Genomic DNA, 22,294 nt, shown 5'->3' with positions numbered 1-22,294 from the left:
GCACCACTCATAATTTTGAAAATCTCCTCTCAGTTTCTTTTCTCTGAGGATAGCAGCCCCAACCTTTCCAATCTCTCCTCATTGTTGAAGCCTCTCATTCCTGGAACCGTGCTGCTTGTAGAGCACTTTCTGCTCTCTCTCCAACGGATCCTCATCTTTCCTGTCATGTGCGGCCCACAACTGCTCACAATGAGGTTAAAATTCATGGCATCTGTGTAGAATACTCCAACACTGGATTACCTAACAGCTGTTGGTAAGGTAGGATTTTCATCAAGCCCAGTTCTGACAATGTGCTATCTTCATTCTGTCAGATGCTAGCGGAAGAGAAGAATATTTCCGCTCGGTACGCAGATGAAAGAGACAGGGCAGAGGCTGATGCTCGGGAAAAGGAGACAAAGGCCCTGGCTTTGACCCGAGCCTTGGATGAGGCTTTACAATGCAAAGAGGACCTGGAGAGAGTCAACAAGCAGCTACGGGCTGAGATGGAAGATATCATGAGCTCAAAGGATGATGTTGGAAAGAATGTAAGTAAACAGACACACAAGTGCGATGTGGAATTCAATATGGGCTGAGGATAATGGGGAAGAGGGAGAACATCCAAATAGAGACACTTTCTAAAAAGCTAACCACTTAGAGAAATTGGGATGTTTAGAGTATTGATCAGTTGCTGATTCAATTACTCAAAGTTCAGCTTCTGTTTCACTGGGAGGGAATAACCAAATGGATCTTTAATGTTTGGACCCCGTGCTACCACTCAGTCCCTGTGTTGACAGACATTGCATCCTCCTGCCCTAATAGTATCTGTCTGTTCTCAGAAAAACTCAGATGGACAGGGTTGGCGGTTCCTGTCCCTTACCCAACCTTGACCCACCACAAAAGGTGCTCATGCTCCAAACCTCTCCGTGGCAACACAAGGGTTAAGGGTCAAAGGAAGAGGCTGGAATTTCCATCCAAAATCCATCTTACAAAAGCATGCAAATGTTTTCCCCATTTCTGAGCACATCATGGGGTTAAAAATAAGGATTAGCAGAAAAGAAGTGTGTGAGAGATTGTGATTTGAAATAGTTCAAAGCAGCGTGGTGCTGTTTTCTTAGAACCTTATATGAGAGACGGAGGGGTTATTCAGAGTGTTACCTTTCTTTGTCTTCATGCTGTTCATTCCATGAATTATTTTTGCTGCACCTTGTGAACTGAAGGTCCATGATCTGGAGAAATCGAAACGTGCCTTGGATCAGCAAGTGGAGGAGATGAAGACCCAGTTGGAAGAACTTGAAGATGAGCTCCAGGCAACAGAGGATGCCAAGTTGCGGCTGGAAGTGAATCTGCAGGCCCTAAAAACACAGTTTGAACGTGAACTACAGGCCAGAGACGAGCAAAATGAGGAAAAGAGGAGGCAGCTGGTCAAACAGGTACACTCATCAGCTTCAAAGAAGGGTCAATCGGCCCAAAACATTAACTCTGCTTCTCTCTCCACAGATGCTGCCAGACCTGATGAGTTTCTCCAATTATTTCTGTTTTTGTTTCACAATAACCGATCGGTTCCATGAGAACCCACACATTCAACACTGATATTTAATTCCATTCCGATAATCCAGGGCAATACAGCTTAATGTATGGGCCCTGCTACAGTCAGTGGAGTCAGGAAAACAGAGTCCAACAGAGTTTTTCCAGCCACCTCACTCCGCTGGTAAAACAGTGTCTGATCATTTCAGGGACACTGATTACAACACGAGCCATTGCTGTGCAAAATGCTGAGCATTGTTGTTAGCAGCTGTTGTAAGATCAAATGAAATAAAACTCTTGTGCAGCACCAGTGCTGAGAGGGGGAAAGCAGATGTTAGGTGGCACTTTGACCCGGCAGCAAACTGAAGAAAAAAACAAATGAAACCAAACAGAGATAAAAGGAATCATGAGGAAGAGGAAACTGGAAATAACAGCCCCATAAAGGGGCATTAAGGAGCAGAGAACCAATCGCCATCTTGACCTCTCCCAAATAAGGGCAGGGTGAGAGGGTAAGGAGATCTTTCCAGCCCAGGGACCAGCTGAGTAACCAATTGAGTCCAATAAGTGACCAATTGAAGGCTTCGTTCCACCATTGTTTATATGTAGCCAGCAGTGGGCAGAGCCGTTGGTAAACTGCCTGGTGGGAGAGGGGATAATTGCCACCCCTGCCCTCACCTTTTACAATCACCGCCATCCCCCCACCAACCCCTCCCAGGGTGGGGGGGGGGGAGGTCTCCTTGGTTGAGGATAGATGATCTCTGGACCCACCGATTGCTTCCCCACACACCCACTTTGGTGGGGAGGGGCGCGTACCCCCACAAACCACCACTCCCACCAACCTGCAGTACTGGCACTGGCCATTGCTTCTGATGGCGTTGTCGAGGAACATGGTGGGATTTGAATTAATAAAAGTCCCTGTACATAGGCTGCTGTGGCACAGTGGTAGTCTCCCTTCCTCTGAGCCAGGAGGCCTGGGTTCATGTTCTACCTGCTCCAGAGGTGTGTCATATCATCTCTGTAGCAGGTTGAATAAAAGTAAATGCAACCAGTCAAAAACATTCTGCACCTGCTGCTAAAATACTGGTCCCTGTGCATCAACAGAGTCTAAAAACCCATTGGATTAACCAATATTGGATGGCAGGGGGGAGATCATCTGGCCTTTAAGTGACTCCAGACACATTATACTGTGGTGACTCTCAGTGTCCTCTGAAAGGACCTAGAGTGCAATTAATAATGGGCCATAAATGCAGACCTTGCCTGTGACTTTGACATCCTGGGAAAGAATACTGGGTGGCTCAATGGTTAGCACTGCTGCCTCACAGCGCTACGGACCTGAGTTCGATCCCACCCTCGGGCGATTATCTGTATGGAGTTTGTACATTCTCCCCGTGTCTGTGTGGGTTTCCTCCCACAATCCAAAGATGTGCAATTTAAGTGAATTGGCCGTGGGAAATTTAATGTTAATTGTTGATCTCTCTCTGCACCTCCTTGGCAGCTGTAATACTGTGTCCTGCACTCTGTTCTGTTACCCTGATGCACTTTGAGAGTGTGGTCTGTCTGTAAAGCATGTCAGACAGCAGTTTCCACTGCACCCTGGTACATGTGACAGTAATAAATAAAATAGCTCCATAGTGTGCAGGGATGTGCAGGCTAGGTGGATTAGCCATGGGAAATCCTGGTATTGGGTGGGATGTTCTCATATTGATGGACTGAATGTTCTCTTTCTGCACTGTGAGGATTCTATAATTTTTCTAAAAAGTCACAATAAATAGAGATAGGTGCACTCCTTTGAACTATGATGTGGAGGTGCTGGTGTTGGATTGGGGTGAACAAAGTTAAAAAAATCACACCAGGTTATACCAGGTTATAGTGAAACGGGTTTATTTGGAAGCACTAGCTCTGTAGCTAGCCGATGAAGGAGCAGCACTCCGAAAACCAGTGTTCCTTGAACTGGACCACTTTAGCTCAATGATGTTATAGCAGTTACCTTTCCTGGTGTGCAGGTAAATGTAGGTGACTAACAGGCCAGCATGGGGTGCAGTGGTCCCTACTTCTAGACCAGGAGGTCCATGTTCAAATCCCACCTGCTCCCAAGGTGTGTAATGAGCAGGCTGATTAGAACAATGCTTAAGTGTTTTTTAGTGTCGAAAAGTGTGGTGCTGGAAAAGCACAGCAGGTCAGGCAGCATTCAAGGAGCAGGAGAATTGACATTTCCGCATAAGCCCTTCATCATTCCTGATGCTGCCTGACCTGCTGTGTTTTTCCAGCCACACACTTTTCGACACTGCCTCCCCAGCGTCTGCAGCCCTCACTTTCCCCTCAGTTTTTTTTTCAAATGCCTCCAATCGGAGGGTTAGCTCTGACGGCGGTAAGCGATGAGAAGTGTTGAAGTCACCACATTGAGCTTTGTTTACTCGTAGGTCCATGAGCTTGAGAGTGAACTGGAAGATGAACGTAAACAGCGCACAGTAGCAGCAGCAGCTAAGAAGAAGCTGGAGATTGATCTCAGTGACCTTGAGGGCCAAGTCGAAGTGGCCATCAAAGGCCGTGAGGATGCCATCAAACAACTGAAGAAACTCCAGGTGGGTTAGTCTCATCGGTGCAAAATAGAGCGGTACAATTAAGGCCAAGATATAAGGTTAGGGGAATTGGCCAAGCTAAATTGCCCATAGTGTCAGGGATGTGTAGGTTAGATGTATTAGTCAGGGGTAAATATAGAGTAATAGGGGAATGGGTTTGGGTGGGTTAGTCTTTGCGGGGTTGGTGTGGACTTGTTGGGCCGAGTGGCCTGTTTCCACACTGTAGGGGTTCTACAATCACAAGCAGTGAAATCGTCACTCATCAAAATGTGTCAAACAACATTGTCCACCCTCCCCACGTTTAAACACTGGCGAATGTATTCGGATATTATTCAGATCCTAAAGGGGAATTGTCCATGTTTGTCTGTTTGAAGGGAAGGGGCAGATTAATGGGGTTCAGGATTCATTCATGAATTTGTGTCTCGTCTAGGCTCAGATGAAGGATTATCAGCGGGAACTCGAAGATGCTCGGAATTCCCGGGAAGAGGTCCTGGCCCAGGCTAAAGAGAATGAGAAAAAAGCCAAGAACCTGGAGGCTGACCTGTTGCAAGTCCAGGAGGTAAACCATTGGGAAGCAGGGAGCTGACATAGGGATTCACTCTCCCACCTGTCACCAGCATTGTGTACATTAGGACAGTTATATCCCAGAGTAAGGAGAAGTTGTCAGAGCAAGCGAGGGGGAGGCCTGTGTAACCCAGTTTTGGTGTGCGGACATGATAGTGAGCTGTACTGTGATGACAAATGTCTAGAAACTTCACGTCCTTTTATCAAATTTAAGGTCCTTATCCTAATGGCTGAAATCTAAGCTGGTTATTACATGCTCCCAAGGGCTGGGTTTTGGGTGGGAGGGCCATGTGATTAAAAGGAGTTTGACTAGGCCACCACACTCCCACTCAGCAGTGAGGGTGGCCCCATCTCCCAGGGATGGGGGAATATTCCACACGGAGTGCACTTAGCATCTATGCTCCTCCCCCTTCACTATGTCATCGCTGTCACTGGGCTTCCAACATTGAAAAATAGAAACTAGGAGTAGGAGTAGGCCATTTGGCCCTTTGAGCCTGCTCCACCATTTAATATGGTCACAGCTGATTCTCCGGCTCAACACCAAATGCCCACTTTCTCCCTGTGCCCCATGATGTCTTTAAACTCTCCTCCTTGAATATATTCAGTGCCTTGGCCACCACACCCTCTGAATGAAGCATTGTTTCCTCATCTCAGGCCAAGCTGCTATTGATATTTTCTAACGAATCTGTTCGGGGATTTTACACCACACCTCAGGAAGAGTTGGCAAGTGAACAGGGGCCTCCTGGTTGAGAGGTGAGGGAGGTACCCCTGCACCACTACAGCTCTTCCTAAAGACCCTGCCATCCTGAGACCGTGTGCCATGGTTCTAGACTCCCCACCCAGAGGGAGAAACATTCTCCCTGCCTATAGTCTGTCCAGCCCTGTAGGAACTTCAGATGTTTCAATCAGACGTGTTCTGGTTATTAGAAACTCTCGTGAATGCAGGCCCAGTCCTCTCTCCCTCCTCATACAGCAACACTACCTTCCCTGGTATCGACCTAGTGAGTTTGGTGATATCTTTCCCTAGGTAGGGAGACCAAAACTGTCCAGAAAATTCCAGGTGTGGCCTCACCAAGGCCCTGTATCACTGCAATAAGATATTCCCCATTCTGAACCTCCATCCTCTTGCAATGAAGATCGATACACCATCTCCAACTGGTCGTGCACTCTTCCAGTGCATGGGCTGGGGTGGTTCCTCTTCAATCACTCCGTTCAGTTAATTCCAACCCCCGCCCCCACCCCCCCACACACCACCCCATCCTCTCCCCTTTAAAGAATAGTCGATGTATAAACAGCATTCATTCGATTTCAGAACATCATTAAGCTGTGCAGAAATCAAAATAAAATGCAGCAGACGCTGGGAATCTGAAACAAACCCTGAGAAGGTTGGAGATGCTCAATGGGTTTCAAGTCGGATATGACTTGTTTGGAGTTTGGAAGAAAATCAATTTCAGACTCGAATTGTTAACTCTGCTTTCTCTCTCCACAGATGGTGCCAGACCTGCTGAGCTTCTCCAGCACTTTCTGCTTTCATTAGGTGGTGCACGGGCCCTGCTTTGATGTTAATGATACTCTCCGATGTGTTATTAAAGCCAAAGGGAACCAGACACCACATTCCTAGCCTCAGGCCAGTGAAGTGGCTGCTGCTTTGGTCCAAACAGCATCTTTGGGTTCATGTCAAATGTGGGATTCCCCCTGAAATGGCTCCAACACATGATGCACATTTTGTTTAAATTTGCTTTTCTCTCTCTCTCTCTCTCTCTCTCTCCCCCCTTGAAGGATTTGGCAGCAGCAGAGCGTGCCCGCCGTCATGCTGAGCAGGAGAAGGAGGAGCTCGCTGAGGAGTTGGCAGGGAATGTTTCTGGAAAGTATGTAACAGGAAGATCCTCACTCTTTCTATTCTTGAAAACGTGACGTTTTCTCAACACAGTGGAATGGTAAACTCTTCCACACTGAAACAGAGTCTGCCTGATCACGCGGCTGGCCCCACACAATGTCATGTTCTAGATTGGTTTACAACCCCCAGCTCTTCCCAAGGGAGGTGATAGCCTAGTGGGATTATTGCTGGACTGTCAGCCCATAGAATGTTCTGGAGGCTGGGTTCAAATCCTGTCACATCAGATGGTAGAAGTGAAATTGGAATTCAATAAAAATGTCTTGATTATCAATTATCAGGAAAATCCCATCTTGTTCACTAATGCCCTTGAGGGAAGGAAACTGCTATCCCTACCTGGTCTGGCCTCCAAGTGACTCCAGACCCCAGCAATGGGGTTGACTCTTAACTACCCTCTGGGCAATGTATGCTGGTGACGCCTTCATCCTATGAATGAATAAAGAAAATCTGAGGCTGTGTGGAAACTTCAAACAGACTCCAAGCATTTTTAGAATCACAGGACCATACACCACCGAAGAGACCCTTCAGTCCATCGATTCTGCACTGACCAAGCAACTCTAACTCTACACCAGTCCTACTTTCCCATCCTCGGCCTATTGCCTCGAATGTTGGGACATTTCAACTGCTCATCCAAGTACTTTTTAGAGGTTGGGAAGTTTCCAGACTTCCCCATCCCACCACCCTCTGGGTGAAAACAAATTCCTCAAATCCCCTCTGAACCTCCTGTCCTTCACCTGAAATTGATGTCACTTTGTTCTTGACCCTTCACGAAAGGGGGACAGCTGTTTCCCATCCACTCTATTCATGCCTCTAAGAATCTTATACACCTTTATTAGTCCCCCTCAGCCTTCTCTACTCCAAAAAAAAAACAGCCCAAATTTATCCAGTCTCTCTTCATCACTAAGCTGCTCCATCCCAGGCAAAATTCTGGTGAATCTCCCTCTGCACCCCCTCCAGTGCAATCACATCCTTCCTATAGTGTGGGGACCAGAACTGCACACAGTGCTCCAGCTGTGGCCCAAAGTCCTGTACAGCTCCAACATGACCTCCCTCCTCTTAGAATCTGCGCCAAAACTGAGAAAGGCAAATGCCCCTTAAGCCACCTTAACCATCCTATTAACCTGTCCTGCACCTTCAGGGATCTGTGGACAATACCCAAGATCCCTCTGTTCCTCTGAGCTTCCTAGTGCCCTGCCATCCATTGAGTGCTCCCTTGTTCCTTCTTCCAAAGAACATCATCTTACATAGATCAGGATTAAATTCCATTTCGTACTGATCTGCCCCTAGTGATTGTAATGGGGTCAGCCGGGGGACCTCATAGAATCTGAGTTCCTTGGTTGGGGTTGTTAACCTGATCCAGTCGGGGAGCCCTGGCTGACAGATATAAACAGGAATGTCAAGCATTGCCCTTTGATGTGAAGGGCGGTGCTTGTCATTGGCCACTCGGGTGTTTCCTTTCTTCCTGGTGGTGGAAACTGAGTAAAGATTCATGCACCTTGTGTCTCTCACTGTGTCTCACACCTGCACACACACAACATGGGTGCTGGGGAAAAATAAGCACTACCGCAGTTAGGTGGTAGTGTGGGGGAATGAGAAAAAAAAAAGAAAAAATAAACAGGAGTGTCAGGGGTTCTGTTCACTCTGAGAGCTGGCTCTGAGGGAGCTGGGTCAGTGTCCGGGGCACTCCATGTGTAACTGATGGGTGACCTGGTAATGGGTTACCAACCTCTCTGCAATTATTTCAGTACACATCTGATCAATCCATCTATATTCTCCTGTAACCTAACACCTTCCTCCTCGCTGTCAACCACCTAGCCAATCTCTGTATCATCTGCAAATATAGTTATTGTTCCTGATACATTTTTCTGATGCATCAAGTCAGAAGGGCTTCCTGCAGTGCAAGTTTGGGTGAGAACAATGTCAATATCCAAACCATAAAGTAAACGGTTTCTCCTGTGTGTCCTCAAATATAAAGGTGAGCTGCACTGAGGAGGGGTGTAGAGTTCGCAGTGTGCTTTCTGTAAGTGCAGTTTGTGACCCTGTATGATCAGGGAAGTACTAATCTGACACGAATTGCTAAAACATTGCAGGTCTGCACTTCTGGATGAGAAACGGCGCCTGGAGACAAGAATATCACAAATGGAGGAAGACCTGGAAGAGGAGCAGGGTAACATGGAAACGCTGAATGATCGTCTCAGGAAGGTTATACAGCAGGTAAGAAACTCAAACCCACTTTCACCACACAGAGCCTTACAGCGGCTGGCAATGATCCCCTAAAGCCGTTACAATGTGCTGCTTGTAATCTGGGCAATGAGAAAGGTTTCAGGATCTCTACCTAAACTTAATATGCACAATGTAGCTAGCTGCTCATGAACTAAATGCTACAAACATCACACAGAAATATCCAGTAACAAGTTAGATCGAAATTAAAATGACAGTGTCCCTATCAGAGTAGTGGTGCTGGTAAATGGTAAAACATACTGTTATGGTTGATCTGTGATCACAAGTCTACAGTCCAGTCTGTACTGTCTCGTTAGGCAAAAGCTTTTAAGATGGCTACCTCTAGTGACGTGACTAGCACAAGGCAAGTGGCACATTATTACAAACTGTACTTCTATCCAAAACAACAACTCACAGTAATTCAGGCAGATCACCCTTTCATTAGGACAGCTAGTTGTAATGCAGTGTATTGTTCCTGTGCTTAGCTTGCCCATGAATCTGTAATGCTGCACTCTTTGGGTAAAGCAGTTTAATTGTTCAGATTTCTCATTCTGAGTGCAGTATGCATCCAGGCCAGTATTTATTGCCCATCCCTAATTGCCCAGAGGGCAGTTAAAAACCAACCAACTTGCATGTCTCAAGTCACATGTAGACCAGACCAGGTAAGGATGGCAGATCCCTTCGTGAAAGGGCATTGTGAGACAGTTTTTCTGACAATTGACAACAATTTTGTGGCTATTATTAGACTTTTAATTCCTGATTTTTAAAAAAATTGCATTTAAAACTGTTGTGGCGGAATCGAACCTAGGTCCCCAGAGCATTACCTGGGTTGCTAGATTAACAGTCCCATGACAGTACCACTAGGTCACCACATCCCCTTCATCCCTCAGAAAACTGCCAGGTTCAAGTGTCAGTGGCTTCCAGCCCCAGAGGATGTTCACTCTCAACAGCAGCAGCTAGAGACTTCTGACAGTGGCCACCAGATGGCACACTAGCACAGGCTAGAAGCAGAAAGCAGCTGCCTGACCACTGAATGTAGAGCTGCATTTACATAACGACACAATCTTCCCAGCCAGCAATAATACGTACTGACAAATAAAATCACCTTTCTTCCACTCTTTACTGCAACACACAGGTATAGTAAGGTAAGACCATCACAGCCGCAGGGGACCATGGGACTGCTCTTTCATCACAGAGAGATGATTGGTGGGGCATTAACCTGAGAGTATCCATGCCCCAGGTGCGGGGACAAGTTGACAAGGAGAGTCCTCCCTGGTCACCTATAACAATCCTATTCATTTAAGTGCCTCTTGGATAGGCATATAGTAGATAGTACAATGTAGGGTATGGAGATTGTCTGATCTTAGAAGAGGATAAAAGGCTGGCACAACATCAAGGACCGAAGGGCCTGTACTGTGCTGTAATGTTCTATGTTCTTTTCATAACTCACAAGGCAGAGAGTTTCCCCTGGATGAAAGAGGCTGGAGGTAGGTTCGTAATCTCCTGAAATAAACTGGAAATGAAAGATTGGGTGAAGATTGAATCTTTTCCACCATTTAGTTCATTCAAACACCAAACATTCTGGTATACTTTGGGGGAGGTGACAACCTTGTGTTATTATCACTGGGCCATTGACCCAGAGACCCCGGGGACCTGTGTTTGAATCCTGCCACGGCAGATGATGGAATTTGAACTCATTAAAAATCAGTAATTAAGAGTCTAATGATAACCATTATTGATTGTTGGGGAAAACCCCACTGATGTCCTTTAGAGAAGGAAATCTGCCATCCTTACCCTGTCTGACCTGTATGTGACTCCAGACTCACAGCAATATAGTTGACTCTTAAATGACCTCTGGGTAATTGGGGATGGGCAATAAATGGATCTAACCACTGACACCTGCATCCCATGAATGAATTTTTTTTTAAATTGCAAGACACAGTCCTCACTGCCTAGTGCTGAGACCACCCTTTTCAATTGGATTCCCAGAGCTAAGGCCTTACCAATTAAATTTTGGGTGTACAACCTCAGCACATTGTCTGCTAAGTTCTCCTTTAAGATAAACACCTGCACCCCTGGGGAAAGATGTGCAAAACTCACACTGCAATTCCACATGCTGGGGAGTTAAACAAACAGCAGCAAGTTTCTGAGGCAGGTGTAAACGAAGTTTGAGAAAGTTGGAAGAGCTCTGATCAGATCTGTGAATTCTGACGATGTTTCTTTCTGGTTGTTAGTCGGAGCAGCTATCGAACGAGCTGGCCGCTGAGCGCAGCGCCAACCAGAAGAACGAGAGTTCCCGTCAGCAACTCGAGAGGCAGAACAAGGAGCTTAAGGCCAAGCTGCAAGAAATGGAAGGGACAGTCAAGTCCAAGTTCAAATCGACCATCACTGCCCTGGAGTCGAAGATTGCCCAGTTAGAAGAACAACTGGAGGCTGAAGTAAAGTAAGAACGATGATCATTTCCCTCGTCCAATTGCCTTTACTTGCAGGTGCTAAACTGCCTTTCGTGTACGTTGTAGCAATGATCAGAAATGATCAATCTAAAATGATGCAGCATGTTGATACTGAAGTTTTCAGGTATCCCAGATTACCCTTCAATTTGTTAAGACAAGCATTAGAGCTTTCACAATGATTAGCATCAGGACAGTTACCCACCCCAGCTCATTCAATTACTGGGTTTCTTCTTTCTCAATGAGAATACTCCCCTGGGACTGTGGTAGCCTTGCAATCTGTGGGGTAGTGGTAATGTCCTAACCTCTGGTCAAAGAGGCCAGGGTTCAGGTCCCACTTCTCCCAGAAGAATGTAAAAATGCCTCTGGCCAGGTTGATTAGAAAATAGCCACATTTGGGTACATTAGTTACCATGTTAGCTGCCACTTGGGGAGATGGTGGCCCAGTGTCATTGTTACTGGACTATCAACCCAGAGACTGAGACAATGTCCTGGGGACCTGGGTTCAGATCCTGCCATGGCAGATGGTAAATTTGAATTCAATTTTAAAAAAGATAACCATGAAACCATTGTCAGAAAACCCTATCTGGTTCACTAATGCCCTTTAGGGGAAGGAAACTGCCATCCTTACCTGGTCTGGCCTACAAGTGACTCCTGACCCAGAGCAATGTGGTTGACGCTTAACTGCCCTCTGGGTAATTAGGGATGGACAATAAATGCTGGCCCAGCCAGTGATGTCCTCATCCTGTGAATAAAGAAGAGACTGTTATGAGGCACCGTTTCACGTAGGTCTTTCTGGTCTCTCTCTTACCTGCAAAGAAGGATTACAAATTCAACTCAGTATTACAGGTGGACTATGAATATCAAATACAGGAAGAGTTCACTGACTGACTCTGCTTTGGCAACTGTGAGCATGTCTACAAACTATTTTGGCTCTGGTTTTATGGTTTGTGTGTTTAAGCCAGTCTGGGATTAAGTCGTCTACCTCCCTGAGTACACACTGGTTTATTTTTCTACAGATCTCTATCTCTACGGATTGTCCACATGAATAGCCTGCTTTTAATAAGATACTCAGTTGGTATTAAAACTAAGTAGCAGGTTATGTTTGGGAATCCTGATGGAATTAATGTAGATACTGGTCTGTCAAAGGCCAGACCGACTGATCCACTGAAACTGGTTTGGGATTTAGACTCAGCGAAACTTTTGGCTAGGATAATGTCTGAGTGATCGTCTGCACGTGTTACTTTTTAGGGAGAAACAAGGAACCACCAAGGCAGCTCGGCGGACAGAGAAGAAACTGAAGGAGACCCTGTTGCAGGTGGAAGATGAGAGAAGACATGGAGAGCAATATAAAGAACAGGTAGACCTTCAAACTCTCCGAGATAGACAGAGAGAGCAGACTCACAGATATACCACCCAAACCCTGGCCTTTGTACACCCCTGACACAGGGAGAACATTGTCTTTCTTGTGAGGGAACTAAAGATTGATATCAGAACTGGATTACCGAATTTACAAATCATGAAACGAGCTTCATTTGTATTGAAGTTCAGAACATTTCCAAAAACAGAAAGCATTGATAGGGTAAATAGACAAAGTCTTTTCCCTGGGGTCGGGGAGTCCAGAACTAGAGGGCATAGGTTTAGGGTGAGAGGGGAAAGATATAAAAGAGACCTAAGGGGCAACTTATCCACACAGAGGGTGGTACGTGTATGGAATGAGCTGCCAGAGGAAGTGGTGGAGGCTGGTACAATTGCAACATTGAAGAGGCATTTGGATGGGTACATGAATAGGAAGGGTTTGGAGGGATATGGGCCGGGTGCTGGTAGGTGGGACTAAATTGGGTTGGGATATCTGGTTGGCATGGACGGGTTGGACTGACGGGTCTGTTTTGTACATCTCTATGACTCTATGACACTATTACAGTGATCAATTTTATTAACTATATTTCCTGACCTTTCTTGGACAATACTTAACAATATTATTTATAACCAGCCATTGATAACCAGTGCTTAGAACATTCTGATAAAGAAGGTTCACTGGGATGATCCTTGGTATGGAAGGATTATGAGCAAAGGTTAAACTGATTGGGGTTGTTCTCCCTAAGTTTCTGATACTGTACCGTATCAGATTCTTAAGGGACAAAAAACAGAAATTACTGAAAAGGCTCAGCAGATTTGGCAGAACACCCATCATTTGCTCCTTACCTCCCCCACCCCAAGCTTCTGCAGAAAAACCAACCTTTTCCTGAAGAAGGGTCACTGGACCCAAAATGTTAACTCTGATTCCTCTCCACAGATGCTGCCAGACCTGCTGAGCTTTTCCAGCAACTTCTGTTTATCTGTCTGATTTCCAGCATCTGGCAATTCTTTCAGTTTTTATTTAGGATTCTTAAGGGGCTTGACAGGGTCAATGCTAAGAGGATGTTTCCCCTCAGAGAGCCTAGGACCAGAGGGCACAGTCTCAGAGTAAAGGGACAACAATTTCAGACTGAGATGGGGAGGAACGTTTGTCTCTCAGAGGGTTGTGAGTTTTTGGAACCCCTTACCACAGAAAGCTGTGGGAGCAGAGTCCTTGACTATATTTAAAGCTGAGATAGATTCTTGATTAATCGGGGAATCAAGGGTTACAGGAAAAGGGCAGGAAAGTGGACATGAGGAATGTCGGATCAGCCATCATCCTATCGAATGGCAGGGCAGCCTCAAGGGGCCGAATGGCCTACTCTTATTCTTATGGTGTTATAGTCATAACTTTGTGTACCTGTGCAATACTCTGTGAATACTATGGGCTAATATTGCAACGTAGTGGAGGTATTGAGAGGCAGAGCTGCGATCCCACTGATTGAAAAGCCAGGACCCCCACACAGAGCACGAGCAGGTTCTCAAAGATGTTGTAACAAGAGCTGCTCATCATCAGGCAGCTGTTCTATCCGAAACCGGGTCAAATTGGCACCGTAAGCAGAGATCTCAGTGTCTCATCTTAACTCTGTCTCCTTTCTTATACTGGTAGCTGCTTCTTTTCTCTGTTTGTTTGGTTTCCTACTACAATTTCAGGTATGGAGGCTTCTTAGGTTTAATAACATGGGGAAGTTTAACAGGCAGTTAGCCTTAAATACAACCAACAACTGCAGAGGCTGGAAATCTGAAACAGAACCAGAGACTGACGGAGAAACTCAGCAGGTCTGGCAACATCCGTGGGAAGAAAGCACAGTCAATGTTTGGAGCACAGTGACCCTTCATCACAATGAGTGGTGCCTGGGTAAAGGTGGTATCCCGCACATTCAACTTTCTCTTCACAGAAACATACAGACCTGATGAGTTTCTCCAGCAATTTCCGTTTTGAGGCAGTCACTTTTACAGGGGATGATTCACATTTTGTTAGCTCGACCATAAGACCATAAGACATAGGAGTGGAAGTAAGGCCATTCGGCCCATCGAGTCCACTCCGCCATTCAATCATGGCTGATGCGCATTTCAGCTCCACTTACCAGCGTTCTCCCCGTAGCCCTTAATTCCTCTAGACAACAAGAATCTATCAATCTCGGACCCAAGGACTGGTCCACAGCAGCCCCTCACATTGTCAATGTGCCTTTTGAATAAATACTTGTTTCACGGAGTGGAGAAGATGTTTCCTCTTGTGGAAGTATCTAGAATTGGGGCATCACCGTTTAAAAATAACGGTTTTCCCATTTAAAGCAGAGATGGGGACAAATTGTTTCCCTCAAGAGTCTTTGGAAATCTCTTTTTTTCCAAAAGGTGGTGGAGTTGTGTCTTTGTATCATCTGGACGTCATCTCTGCTTGTGCTGCTAGGATGACCTTTTCTTTGTTGAATAGCTACTTCCTCAGGAAAGGATTATGGTACTCCGAGACCTCACATAACTGGATCTCCAACCCCCAACTCTGTCTCAGCCACATACTGGCCAGGATCTTGTTGGGGAAATGCCATTGAGACTAACAGCACTCCTCAGCGTTAAAGTGTGAACAATACAGCAAGCTCTCACACCTGAACACTAGCAAGGTGTAAATGTGAGGATCAGGACGTTGCTGGCTGGGTTGTACCTCACTGAGCAACACAGATCTTACACACACAGAACACATTAAGTTCATAAAATCCCACAGTACATGAGAGGACCTTTAGCCTCTCTGTTCTGTCCTGTTGAGGTTGCTGTGTTTGTATAATACAAACACACTAAACAAATTTACACTTGTCCAATCTACTACAAGTACATTCTTAATGATAGGACAAGTCTTAATTACTGCCAAAAAGCCTCTCTGGAACTGAAAATGAACCCATAAAAATGTTTCATTCCTTGAGGTTTTAATTATTATTGAATTTTTGTTTTAAATCTCAAATTATACTTTTCCTTACTTAATCTTTTTGTCTTTTATTTTTCTCTTAATCCCATCTTTCCTTGCCTTTACTTCCCCTTCTGTACTCATAGAGACATAGAGTCATACAGCACAGAAACAGACTTCCAGTCCAACCAGTACATGCCGTGTTCCCGAACTAATCCCACCTGCATGCGCTTGGCCCATATCCTTCTAAACCTTTCCTATTCAGGTACTGATGTCAATGTCTTTTAAATGTTGTAACTGTACCCACATCCACCACTTCCTCTGGAAATTCATTTCACACATGAACCACTCTCTTGTGTAGACAAAGTTGTCCTTCATTCCTTTTTAAAATCTTTCTCCTCTTACCTTAAAAAATACGTCCTCAAGTTTGGAACTCCCCCGTCCCAGGGAAAAGTCCCTTTGCTAATCACCTTATGATTTTATAAACCTTGGTAAGGTCACGTCTCAACCCGCTATGCTCCAGTGATAAAGGTCCTAGCCTATCCTGCCTCTCCCCATAACTCAAACCATCCAGTCCCAGTAACATCCCTTGATTTCAGATAAGGTTCAATATTCCAACCTACACTTTCTGGTTCAGACTCTCTGCTGCTCATTAATAATTCTGATTGGTTAAAGAGATAATTCCTGACGAAGAGGATATGCTCGAAACATCAATTCTCCTGCTGCTTGGATGCTGCCTGACCAGCTGTGCTTTTCCAAGCCATTGTGCTTTTTGATTCTGATCTCCGGCATCAGCAGTTACTTCACCCAGTGGAGATCTCCTGTGGAGGATGAGGTGTCATTTTTGCTTTCCAAATCTGAATGCAGCACTCCCACAGTCGGTGGGAAAATCATGCAAGTGTAACTGTTCACTTGCCTCATGGAGTCAAATCTGACCCATACATATCTCTGACAAAGAGACCACCCTTTGCCTGCTTTAAGTTACCCACCCATCCTGAAAGGGACCAACACAACTTTTAAAGAAATATTTCAATGATCACTTGAAGTGCCAGATATAAAGACCAAGTGCTGGAAAATGACGATTCAAATAGATGGGTTCTTGATGACCAGCACAAATACGATGGGCCAAAGAGCTTCTTGCCATGCTGTAAAATGCTATGACTCTCCTTTGAATTATGTTTTCCCAAGTGTGTCATTGTGTGAGAAAGATAGGCTTTCACAAGGTTACTGTGGCAATGTTCAGAATATCTTAACACATGCGTTGTTCTTTGACCCAAAGGCCGAGAAGACTAACACACGGATGAAGCAACTGAAGCGGCAGCTGGAAGAGTCCGAGGAGGAATCTCAGCGGATTAATGCAGCCCGCCGCAAACTCCAGCGGGAACTGGAAGAGGCCACGGAGATGAACGAAGCCATGACCCGTGAATGTAACACTCTGAAGAACAAACTCAGGTAAATGCAATGGTCCCAGCCCGTCTCCTGATGTGGGAATCCAGTTTACCACCTGCTCCACAGTGCGGGAATTTCCCCGTGTCGCCGAGACGTTATCTTTGATGGGATGTGGGCGTTACTGGCTGGGGCAGGGCTTGTGGGTCATCCCTAACCTCCCTGGAACTGAGTGGCTTGGTATGGGCTATTTCCAGGGTCACTTAAGATCAATCCCATTGCTGTGTTTCTCTCTGGTTGCTTTTGGCGGGGACAGAGAAACAGAAAGCAATTTTCCCGGGTGCCCCAGTCCTCGATATTATCCCATCATCCCTGATGCAAATTCCAGGATTAGGCTATTGACAGATCAGCAGGAAAAAAAATGACGTTGTTCTTAAGGTGTCCACATATCAGTACGGCATCAGTAAATGCCCAGCCCTAGTTGCCCCTGTGTAGGGTGATGGTCAGTCTTATTACTGACCCAATTGAGCAACTTGTGAGGACACTTCAGATGGGATCAGGATCAACCTGACAGTGTAGACACTAATTACATGTAGACCCAGTAAAAGGGTAAGTCCCATTCCCAGGAACATCGGTGACCTGGTTACGTTGTTATGACAATTCATTGGCTTTAATGACCTGTTTGTTGGCTTTTACATGAATTATTTTTACTGCACCATTTCCAAATCTCAATAGATTTGTTGTGTTGGATTTCATAACTAGCTACCCTGGATTTGAACCCTTTGGATCTTTCACACTAGTTACAGAACCATCACACCCTTAGACACTCAAAACTTGTTGGCCAGGAGATAACCTCAAAGCCTAGAGTAATACAGGCATAAACTCTGCATGATCTCATTATAACATTTAAAACACTTTTGGACAGGGACATGAGTAGGAGAGGTTTAGCGGGAAATGGGCCACACACAGACAAATGGGACTGATTTAGTTTGGGAAACCAAGTTGGAATGGACGAGTTGGACCAAACGGTCTGTTTCCGTGCGGTGTGACTCTATGACTGTGTAACATTTCAGACCAACCTCATTAAACATCGCTTCGTGTCTATTATTGATAGCTAAAGAACTGTTCCCGAATATAGAACGGATTTTCCAGTCATTTTCTTCGATAGATTGAAACCTGCAAGATTTCCCTTAGTAAGATTCACAGAGAGTTCTGTACATAGACGTCTGTTCAATATATGCTCGCTGTGATTCTTTTTTGTGTTGAGAGTTATTTATCATAGGAATGATTTGTAACCGTGAGAGGAATCTTGTCTCTATTACAGAAGTGCACATGAACCTGCTCAATGAATGCTCAGGTACTTCCCAATCCTCAGCTACGCAACTTTTAGTATTGCTCAAACCTCCATCTCTTTTCCTCCTTAAATACTGACATAAAGTTTCTGAAAACTCTGAAGGCTAAAGATAAATGTCAGAATTAAAAGCAAAAGAAACAAGAGATGTAAAGACAGAAGAGCCACAGGATGTGATTTATATGCAACTTAGTAGATAGTGAGGGCTCAGGGTGATATAAATCTTATCTCATGGCTCTTCATCCTACATTCCCTTTATACCACATGTTAGATAAAACAGGAATCAAATTGTAACAATTCCTGGACAGGTGGGACTGAATTTCAAATTGTGCCTGGCATGTTCACTCTTAAATATATTTTCTCTGACTCTGTGAAATATATTCTACGGAAATGATATTACATGTGGTATAAGTAAATGGAACAGAAGTTCTATTAGATACAGAATAAAGAGCTTAACACTTAATATTGCTGTGCACAGAAAGTGCAATTGCTGTATGAACTCAAGGCTGTCACTAACAACTTGTGCTTCATTTGACGAGATCCTGACGCTGCCGAATCCTCAAAACTATTTATGAGCCTAACTGTACCTTGGTTATGACTGTTTCCTCTTGCCACTCCTTCCTCAGACCTCAGCTGCATTTTGTTCACAGCTCACCTGTAACGGAGAGCTGGGAGCAAGCCCAGCTGCAGGCAGAGTGGCAGTTTCAGAAGTGCCCATTTTCGACTCCTATATTTCATCAAATACAGGGTTTGGGAAACTTGGCCACCATCTCCCACCCATCCCATAGCACACTAAGCCACAAACCATTGTTGGAGATACATTTCATTGGTAAAGCACAGTCTATGATCTCTTACTACATTAGCAGTCACTAAGGCATTTCTTAAAGCAAAACTCTGCAGCAGTTAAGGAGTCAACCTAGCCTGCTTTATTAATTCCATGTTATAGAGCTGTTTTACTTTCTGAAGCCCTTTGAGGATAACATAAATAATCAACGTTGCAGTTTCCACCAAACTACTTTTTTTTTAAAAAGTATATTTTTTTATTCTGCATATATTCAATAAAAATGAGACATTAACTTAAAAAGTTGGTCGAGATGGACATTTTACTTATTCACATCATTTAGTCCTCAAAGGGTTAACAAAACAGATCTGTAATGGGAAGCATGGCTCCTGCATATTTACAAAAGATATTGTTATTTAAGGGTTACACAGTGGATGCAAACAAAGTTATGGAGTTTGCTTAAACTGAAATAACAGAATTTTGAGATTACTGGTATATTTTATGCCTGTTTTAAGCTATGAACTGTTCACATCAAATCATCATGAAGTAATTATTGCCCAGATTAGTTTCACACCTGAGCACAATCGAGGCACACTCACTGATGCTGTTTTATCTAACTCCATTTATTTTGTAGAAGTAAGTTGCTTGAACAGACCTATAGGTGATGCATTTGTTAGATTTTAAAAATATACAGGAAAGGCCCTACCTAGCTATTGGTATCCCATGCATGTGTCGTCTGAAAGCACATCCATTTGCATGTTTTGAAGCCACGATCGTAATTTGCCGCAGGGTAGAGTAATCACTGCAATCCTCCCTTGTTTTGGCTGACAATCTGACTCATCAAGGTTCCCACACTGACGCCAAAGGCTAGGGACTTATTGTTGTGGTTCTGTTCGCCGAGCTGGGAATTTGTCTTGCAAACGTTTCGTCCCCTGTCTAGGTGACATCCTCAGTGCTTGGGAGCCTCCTGTGAAGCGCTTCTGTGCTGTTTCCTCCAGCATTTATAGTGGCTTGTCTCTGCCGCTTCCAGTTGTCAGTTCGAGCTGTCCGCTGTAGTGGCCGGTATATTGGGTCCAGGTCGATGTGTTTGTTGATTGAATCTGTGGATGAGTGCCATGCCTCTAGGAATTCCCTGGCTGTTCTGTTTGGCTTGCCCTATAATGGTAGTGTTGTCCCAGTCGAATTCATGTTGCTTGTCATCTGTGTGTGTGGCTACTAAGGATAGCTGGTCGTGTCGTTTTGTGGCTAGTTGGTGTTCGTGTATACGGATCGTTAACTGTCTTCCTGTTTGTCCGATGTAGTGTTTTGTGCAGTCCTTGCATGGGATTTTGTACACTACATTGGTTTTGCTCATGTTGGGTATCGGGTCCTTCGTTCTGGTGAGTTGTTGTCTGAGCGTGGCTGTTGGTTTGTGTGCTGTTATGAGTCCTAGTGGTCGCAGTAGTCTGGCTGTCAGTTCAGAAATGCTCCTGATGTATGGTAGTGTGGCTAGTCCTTTGGGTTGCGGCATGTCCTCGTTCCGTTGTCTCTCCCTTAAGCATCTGTTGATGAAATTGCGAGGGTATCCGTTTTTGGTGAATACCTTGTATAGGTGTTCCTCTTCCTCTTTTTGTAGTTCTGGTGGGACAACACTACCATTTATAGGGCAAGCCAAACAGAACAGCCAGGGAATTCCTAGAGGCATGGCACTCATCCACAGACTCTATCAACAAACACATCGACCTGGACCCAATATACCGGCCACTACAGCGGACAGCTGGAACTGACAACCGGAAGCGGCAGAGACAGGCCACTATAAATGCCGGAGGAAACAGCACAGAAGCGCTTCACAGGAGGCTCCCAAGCACTGAGGATGTCACCTAGACAGGGGACGAAACGTTTGCAAGACAAATTCCCAGCTCAGCGAACAGAACCACAACAACGAGCACCCGAGCTACAAATCTTCTCCCAAACTTTGAGCTAGGGACTTAAATCAAAAACAGAATGTCTCTGTCACCCAGCATCGGCGTGTTGGACATGCAACACAAAACTAGCAGCTGGTTTCATGGAGGGATCACTAAGATTGACATTGCTACAGTCAAGGCCTGACTTCTAGAACTATAATCCTTTATTACAGGTGTTTTTTTTTAAATACAAGAAATGTTGTATCTTTTAAACATAATTCACACAAATTTCATGATCTGTGTACCTAAGTTTTTCAAGCGTCCACAGGCACCTTTTTAGTTGTGGAAGGTAGCTATTCCGAAATCAGTCTTTGTTGCTGTCATTTAAACCAGAAGACAGCTTCCTCATAGTTGACGTTCTCAAATAAATGGTGGGAGGCGTACATCCATCTAGATTAGAATTGGGTGTTTATGTATTGTGTATTTCTTTACATTAAACATTGACAGAGAGTTGTTTGAAGGGGTTTGACTTTTGCTGCCCTTGCTAACATGCTGCATCTCCTGATGTAGACGGGGAAACGAGCCAGTATTGAGTGGATCACGGAGATCTGGTGGCAGACGTGGAGTAATTGATAACACTTCACTGGAGAACTCCGATGAAGATGCTGGGGGACGAGATATGGACTTCAATGGTACAAAATCTAATGAGTAACGACAGAATAATTACGGTATAGGAAGTGGGGGGGGGGGGTAAGAGGAGATTCAAAAGACTGTTAAAAAAGTCACACTCTTATGTTATTAACAGGGCACTTTTATTTCCATTTATAAAACTATTCCTTTACACTTAAAAAAAAACTTTCACATGCATGTAGACAAAACTATTTTAGTTTGCTAAATATTTTACATGTATCAGAGTTTCAAATAATATGCTAGCATTTAAAACTTACTGTAAAATTGAAATGTTAAAGTATGTAATCCTTACGTGCACTGCCTGGATGGGTTAGAATTTTAAAATGGTATTTTGTTGCTAAACCATAAATGAAATAGCACCAGAAGTATAAAAGTTCACTCTTCCCTTCCCAAAAGGATTTGGTCGTATTCAGTAGGACCATGTTGTCAGAGGTATGTGGTGTACTTTGTGCCTTCATAGGAAGAGTCAAATACATTTCTGTACGATTTACAACACATTCACAACACATTCACAATACACCAGACCACCACAACACAGGTCACATCATTCTATACAACTGCTTTATTCAGCCACCTGAACTACTGGATTTGAAAGTAAACTATTATTTGCAGTAATATATTCATGCTAAACTTAATCTGCAAAGAGTTTTTGAAATTGTTTATGACCCACTATCACAAATAAAGGAATTTGTATCACAA

The 22,294-nt window shown here is 44.6% G+C and overlaps 1 protein-coding gene across 4 annotated transcripts in view; it reads left to right on the top strand.

Annotated features, from left to right (window-relative positions):
• Window positions 1-22,294, top strand: part of myh11b (myosin, heavy chain 11b, smooth muscle) — a 187,316-nt gene extending 165,022 nt beyond the window's left edge. For 3 of the 4 annotated variants that reach the window (XM_072560160.1, XM_072560158.1, XM_072560159.1), the window contains 10 exons: window positions 312-524; window positions 1,197-1,409; window positions 3,924-4,085; window positions 4,513-4,641; window positions 6,426-6,514; window positions 8,631-8,754; window positions 10,995-11,203; window positions 12,462-12,570; window positions 16,784-16,956; window positions 21,476-22,294. In XM_072560160.1, the coding sequence (XP_072416261.1) occupies window positions 312-524; window positions 1,197-1,409; window positions 3,924-4,085; window positions 4,513-4,641; window positions 6,426-6,514; window positions 8,631-8,754; window positions 10,995-11,203; window positions 12,462-12,570; window positions 16,784-16,956; window positions 21,476-21,617 (1,563 nt within the window). In that variant the 3' untranslated portion in view covers window positions 21,618-22,294. Of the gene's footprint in view, window positions 1-311; window positions 525-1,196; window positions 1,410-3,923; window positions 4,086-4,512; window positions 4,642-6,425; window positions 6,515-8,630; window positions 8,755-10,994; window positions 11,204-12,461; window positions 12,571-16,783; window positions 16,957-18,214; window positions 18,248-21,475 lie in introns of all 4 variants that reach the window. The other variant, XM_072560161.1, reaches the window with a different exon arrangement.

Source organism: Chiloscyllium punctatum, chromosome 40 (assembly GCF_047496795.1).
Source record: "Chiloscyllium punctatum isolate Juve2018m chromosome 40, sChiPun1.3, whole genome shotgun sequence".
Lineage (NCBI taxonomy): Eukaryota > Metazoa > Chordata > Chondrichthyes > Orectolobiformes > Hemiscylliidae > Chiloscyllium > Chiloscyllium punctatum.
The sequence above is the reverse complement of the archived record's forward strand: the minus strand, read 5'-3'. Positions and strand labels throughout refer to the sequence as shown.